Source organism: Cenococcum geophilum, assembly GCF_001692895.1.
Source record: "Cenococcum geophilum 1.58 unplaced genomic scaffold K441scaffold_2, whole genome shotgun sequence".
NCBI classification, from domain to species: domain Eukaryota; kingdom Fungi; phylum Ascomycota; class Dothideomycetes; order Gloniales; family Gloniaceae; genus Cenococcum; species Cenococcum geophilum.
Genome location: NW_027137560.1, coordinates 5,464,065 through 5,471,215, shown reverse-complemented (window position 1 = coordinate 5,471,215; position 7,151 = coordinate 5,464,065). Strand labels below are relative to the sequence as shown.

The 7,151-nt window shown below is 37.7% G+C and overlaps 1 protein-coding gene across 1 annotated transcript; it reads right to left on the bottom strand.

Moving 5' to 3' along the window:
* Positions 1–463: 463 nt before the first annotated feature.
* On the bottom strand, positions 464–1,878 carry K441DRAFT_673145 (uncharacterized protein; the record flags this gene model as incomplete). Its single annotated transcript, XM_067650622.1, has 3 exons — positions 464–1,194; positions 1,253–1,418; positions 1,831–1,878. 3 exons carry the CDS (start codon positions 1,876–1,878, stop codon positions 464–466), a joined length of 945 nt encoding a protein of 314 aa, XP_067510145.1.
* Positions 1,879–7,151: the final 5,273 nt, after the last annotated feature.

Sequence of the window (7,151 nt, the reverse complement as noted above, 5' to 3'; positions counted from 1 at the left end):
GTAACTACCGTACTCTCTGACTCGCCTTGATATTTGCAAGCTTGTTCATACGAACGGATCCTTAAGAGGCCTGAGCCCCAGAGATGTTTCCTTGCGTGCGCCATCGCGGGAAGTGCAGTTTAACTTGCAAGAAAAAGCGGATAGAAGCAAGGAAGGCCCCTTGTCACGTCCAGAGGGTGTTTGGACACCATCAGAGCATGTGCTCGTAAAAGATAGTTTGACTATGGTAATTTTTGCGGTGGGATGATATTTGCAAACCGAGATGAAAAATTGAGCATGCCAAATCTTGTAGCAGAAAACAAGGGGGCAGTTCTCAAGACTCGAAAACCCATGTTAAGGCCCATTCTAGAGCATGTGCGCTAAGGATGGCCGCTTCGGGGACTTACAGACAGAGCTCATACAATTCTGCCAGATTTGGAAGGCATCAGTCTCTTATTACAGGTTTCTTTCTTAGCTCCCTTACCTAGCAACCAATAGAACCGTTTGCAATCACTGGACCCTGTACCTGACTAATTGACGTTGTCTCTTTGTCTAAGCGCACCTTGAGGACCATCCCCATATGTTCGGAATTATTGAGTCTATTAACCGCCTGTTGTGCTTCTTCTTTTGTTGCAAACTGCGCTGTAGCTGAACCTTTGAACCTGCCAGTACTTGCATCTCTTAGTAACTCTGAACGTATTGGCCTCCCAGCAACCTTCAGGAGCGCTTCAAGTTCTGAAGGCCCAACGGAGAAGCTCAAGCTACTAATGAAGATGCCACGAGATTCAGTAAGCATTGCACCATGTCTAACATTGACGGGAATCCCACTGCCCATTGAAGAATACAATGGTGCTTGGGTGATAGAAAGCGTCCTCGGTGTCGCAATTACCGGAGATATTGGAGTCGTGTAGTATGGATACTGTGTCGTTGTCTGGGTAATTTGCTGGGTGGACGTATATTGATATGGCGTTGTAGGTACAGCGACCGGAGTGGGGACCATGGCTGCAATTGGTTCTGATTTGAACATGCTACGGGCGATTAGATGGGTGTTCAGAGCGGCCCGTCCTGGTGAGTGAGAGCCACGGCTGAGATCGGGATATTGTGTAGAGCAATTACATCTTGTCAGAGGTGGTTCTACATTAAGGTCACGGTCGCGTGAGAGTTCCCACTGGTGAACTAGCATCTCACGATGGGTAGGATTTTGTGCGAATCGGTCTAAATCAGACACAGAAGTTAGCAGAGGAGCCCTATCTACTTATTTCCACTCACTTACTATATGCTCTGTCAGCGTCGTCTACACCACAGATCCGGAAGTAGCCCTCTGTTACGGTGCTGGTTGAACTGCGTTTCGTTTTGAACACTTCAGTCCAGCCGGGTTGATTATTCGCATGTTTTCTGATATAATCTTTCAGATCCTGCCAGGTCCAATGATCAGGAAGCTGAATGATAATGATTAGCCCCACCTATTAGTACGGGTCGGAAGAATCTACCCCTGTAATCCAAATGAAATGCTCTGATTTAGCAGGGCTCCTGTTTTGCGATGTTGACATTGACATGTTGAAGTGAATTTAGAAGAAGGAAAATTACACGAAGAGGTGTGGGTCGGGTTCTGAGATGGTAATACAGATAATATGCTGATGGTTATGAAAGATTAGTATGATTTTGGCAAGACAGGATCGAATTCATTTACCTACGATTATAAATGGATCTATGTGAGCACTTTGTATAAACACTGCTGTAAATAATACTGAAACTAAGTTGCCGCTTTGGAGACTGAACGATCATAAGAGTTGGCAAAAGATGGAAGGTCAAGGCCAGTGGCATTTCATAAATAGTACTACATGCACTTACGTTGCGGTAGGAGTAGGATCTGTCAATGCATGCGAAATAGGCTTGCATAGGAAAGTAGCCCCTGTTGGTAGGCACTTAGTCGGTCATGGATATGAGTTGTTCTTGAATTTCCGCATTTATAAGAAGTCGGACCGTGTATCAGCCTGTAATAGCGGCGTCTATAGCGCCTCTAGGCTATGCGCAGGAGAGGTGATTATGTTGGTGCACTTGCCAATAGACAAGGTGGCTGTGGGGCGTACCTAGACCGGAAGCCATTCTCGGATTAAGGAGCAGGTCGCATAGGCCGTCTTCTTCACCTACTGCACTATTTGTTGTTGCCTTGAAGGTGTATTTGACGCCACAGGTGTTACATTGAAGCTGAATTTCGAAAAGTGTAGGTTATTGGCTGGGGCGCCTGGATAAAGTTAGCGTCTAGAAGCGGTCTATCGAAGCCACCTTGTGTTACACAAAGATCGGCGTGAGGTTCGAAGTGATAACAGATGGGCCTGGGAGTACCCCTACACTAGAAATAACGGAAATTCTAGACATCTAACCATTAGCAGAGGTAGAGAATGTCTAATACGCTCATCCGTGTTCATAGCAATGTAGATAAGACATTTAAATTAAACGATGCACATCGGATTGTTGAGGAGTAGGAGGTTAGTCTGTGTCAGCGGCGGATAATAAACACGGACCGAATATAGCGGGTGCAGTTTGTCATTTTGTCTAAGGCTTCAACTGTACTGGGCTCTCCCAAAAGGTACATATCAGATCAGAGTGTAGTTAGACAGATAAAGGTTTCACCAACGCCCTAGAGAAGACATGGTTAGACAGATAGATAAGGGGCGAAAAGTTTTACTAGTGTCTTAGAAGGATTATAAAGGGAGCTATTTCTCCTCTAAAGAAGAACCAGTAATTATTCTTTAAATATATAAAGTATATTCTATCTTTAACTTACTTATACCTTACCTGTAATTCCTATTTAATACTATTAATTGAATAATTATATATTCTAATTAAACTAGCCTATTATAATTCTAATTACTTATAATCTATTAATTAATAATAATATGCTATACTTTCTTACCTTTAAAAATAACGCCTTTACTATAAGAGGTCAATAGAGTCCCTCTAGTAAAGCGTATCCCCTCTACTTATAAAGGAGTAGATTAAGAAGCTATAGCTAGATTATTTAATTATATAAAGCTCTTAGAGATAATTACTATTAGGGAGTTATTAAAGCGGTTACTATATAAAATTCTATAGGATAAGCTGGAGAGGGAAGTAGTGGTACTTAAGGAGTTCAAAACATCTAAGGAGGTAGGACGTAGCCGTAGGCCCGTAGGGCCGCCGCTACGGACGGACATGGCAAATCGGGGTTTTTCATCCTACTGAGGTGGCTTATAGGTTTTTCCTCCCCCAACCCAACTGCAGGGTTTTCTTCCTGTAAATACACAAGTTTTCCCCCTGTGACAGAGTAGTCTGCGTGGGCCAGTAGGATCCGTATCAGACGTTAATCAAAGAACTACTACTACTATATTAAAACTACTAAAAATAATTGCAAAAATAGATAGGAGAAGTATAGATACCCTAGATATAAAACGGACATAAAGTAATAATCTATACTATATTATAGTATTAAGAACCCCTAAATTCTATATAAAAGACCTTAATAAGTATATGTAACGGGACTAGCCTAGTTATAGTAGGAATGTCTCAGTGAAACACTTGATAGATAAATTCCGACGCTTTAACCAAATTCTGCCAGATTAATTGAATTCTACTAAAGTCGGTTAAAGACCGCGTGCGTATATACGCACGCATCGACCACTAAGCCTCTAACTATTTAATTATATAATTCTATTGTTATTTCTTTCTCTTCTTTACGCAACGTCTTGTTCTTAGCAAGAGCTATATACCCTTAGATTTAGATAGAATTTATATTATTCCTTTAAATCTTCCCTAAAGTCTCTCCGCGCCCTTATATTACGTTATATTAAAATAACTACTATTAAAATAGTAAACAAACTTAAACCTACTGCGTTAACTATAATATAACAGTCCTTTATAGATGCTTTGGCCCAATAGTAAGCAATATTAGAAGCTTAGTACTAGTAATTAATAGGAGTAATCTATAAAAAATTCTGTAATCTTAAAGCACTTATATTAGAGACCCTAATAATAATACCTATAAATAAAATTAAAATAATTATATATAAACCTAGCCCGTTAAATATAAACCCTTAATTAGTAATAGTAATTTAACCTATACCTATAATAAACCTAATATCTACTATAAAATTTAAAAAGCTCCCTAACCCTTTAATGTTTAATAGAAATTAAAATAACCTATATCCCTTTATAACTAAGCTCCGTCTTAAACTTTTAATAAACTATAACTAATACCCTACTAAAGCTAGTAAGATTAGCTATAAAATATTATATTTAAGTAAAGATGCTATATAAACTATAGACCTATTCTTCTATAATAATACCTTTATTAATTTTAAAATCTTTATTTCTCTATAAGAACAAATATATAATAACGCTAGCCGTAAATATACAGCTATTACTAAACTTAAAACCCTATAATAACGGAACCGAGACTTTACTAGCTTTTTTTAGAATTTTTAGGCCTTATTAATAAACTAGATTAGAATAAAGCCGCTAGAGTTACTGCTCTCCATTAAGCTATTTTAGATAAAATTAAAGTATAGTTAGTAGGTAGAGAACTATTAAAGGACTTACCTAAATTTGCTATAATATATTAACGAATTAATAAGGACCTTTAATATAATAAATAGACTTATTTCTTAAAGCTAACTATACCTTATATTTAAAACTTTATAAAACTAGTATATACCTTAAAGTGCAATTAGTCTTTAAGACCTAAAAGCCCTATATATAACCCTATAAACCTTAATACCACCTAATTCTATACGCCCTTAAGAACTAATAAATAAAGAACTTAAGCCGTAAATAAAGGATACTTTAGATATAGTAAAAAGGGATATATTTAAAGGAATTGTTAAACTTACCCTTTTAAAAAGATCTGCTATAGTTCCTTTTAATCCTTAAATTATACTATTTGTACCAACTTAATGATATAAGTGAGTCATATCCTAGGGCACGAAATACGTATAGTATCGTATGCTCTTTGGGATAGTGATAACTATTAATTGTATAAAGCAGACTACGTGGTCTATATACTAATGCGCCTCCCCCCTAATTAGTTAGTGCTTTATAAGTGCACTAGACGCGTAAGTAAGTGGTTAGTGCACCGAACGCGTAAACGCGTACCTAGCGTACCGAACGCATAGGCACGTGGTCGGTACGACAGGTGCTGTAATTATATACTGGCGGTACTTAAAAAATGAAGCCACCTGTGTATAGCCTCTGTAATTGCTCTAATAGAACCGTAAAATATAAAAGAAAATACATAGGAAACTCCTCCTAAGGTGCCTTCTGGGCTACCTTCTAAACGGTGCCCTAAGCTAGCCGTAAGTCCTGCTTATGGTCCGTAAAATGAACCGTACGGCCTTTTAAAGGGCTATAGACGAGCCGTAAGTTAGATCTTAAGGGCTACTAAGGCGCTAGTGCTAAGCGAGCTAATGGCGATTTTCTATCCCGGGGATGGAAAATCGTAATTAGTTAATTTAACTACCCTAGCAGAATATGGCAGAATTCGGCAGGTTATATAAGTCTACTAAGTTCTATTGCAGCTTTCTACCGTTTTCCACCTAATAGCTTATAGTCTGTAGAATAAGCCGTATAATAAGCCGTACGGTCTTTTAACGGGCCGTAGGTGTACCGTAGGTACTCCGTTAGTCCCACTCTACCTATTTTATAACTTTTAGGTTAAGCTTATTCGTATTAATTAGGGTTTTAAGGGATTAATATGGCTTTGCCTTAGTTATAGCGTCTACTAAGTTATTTCCGCCGCTAATCTATTTAACCTTTGTAATTTTACGTTGTTTGTAGGCCTAATATAAGTACATTAGGTTAATTATAAGCCTCTTCTCTTATATCGTACCTAGTTTAACTAGGTAGTTATAGAGGGACTTTAAATTAGTGTATAAAACTAGGGGTAACTACTCTAGTTATAGAATCTTCTAGACCGTTAATTTAATTGCGGCTGCTATATTAAAGCTATAAGCTAGTATATATAGTTTAGAAGCTAGTACACTATAGGTTACTTATTTACACTTAATTAAAGACTAGTACAGTATATTTGCGTCCTAATTACGGTCCGTAAGTATAATTATAAAGCCGATTTGTGATAATAGGTCTTTATTATTGGCAAAAAAGGCGTCTATAAATACTAGTAAGCTAAGGGAACTTAGGTCTAGTGGTATAAAAGTAAGTCCCCTTACTACATTGTCTATTTGCCACTAAATACGCTTATTAAGCTGCTTAATATTTTCTTCTTACGGATCTACTGCCTAGGCTATAAAGGATAAATTATAGGCAGATTTAGGTTAACAGACTATAGCAATATAGGCGCCTTTTATACGCTGTGCAATATATTAGTCCTTTATATTTACGGTCTTGCGGGTCTCTCCGTAAGAGCTAGTAAGGTCTATAGGCTTTACTGTAACGGGCTTTAGGTTTTAAGCTTAGCGTTCCTAAGTTAGCTTAATTAGGTTGCCCTTTTATATAATTAGGCCTCTATTAAACTTAATTGGATTCTACTTAGTTAACTACTCTTACAGCTTTACTAAGAACTTAGCCTTTTATAGTTTAGTTTCTTTAGCGTCCGTAAAGGTCTAGTCTACTAGGAATAGGGTATTATCTATTTAGAGTCTAATAATACTAAAGTTATTTAATAGGCTGTATAGGAGGCAGGGGTAATAGGTCAACTGTTCTATTTTAAGCTTACTAACGTAATGCTAGTGGTATGTCTTAAACTAATGGTTTCTAGCTTCCGGTACTCCGTAAAGAGGTTTTATAACCTATAGAATTGTTCCTAGTTATAGGTTAAGCTTATAGGGTGGTCGTATAAAGATGTCTCTACTTAGGTAGGTATTAGACTGTATATAGGCTTGCGAGATATTTTATAAGTAGAGGGCTACGGGTTTAGTTTACTGTAGTCCAGGCGTAAGTATAAGTATAATCTATTAACTAACTTGTTAAATTATAGGTAATTGCGTAAGGACTAAGCCCTTTCCCTAGTCGTTATAAGCTTGTACAATAAGCCTTAATTTCTTAAAGGCTTTATTAGTACTAGGGTGCTTAATCTCGTTAATAAAGCGTAAGTTAAATATACGGACGCCTTACGGAACCTCTCTCTCTATTATAACCGTAAAGACGCCCTTTTTAAGTAGTCCGTTAATCTCTTTGCG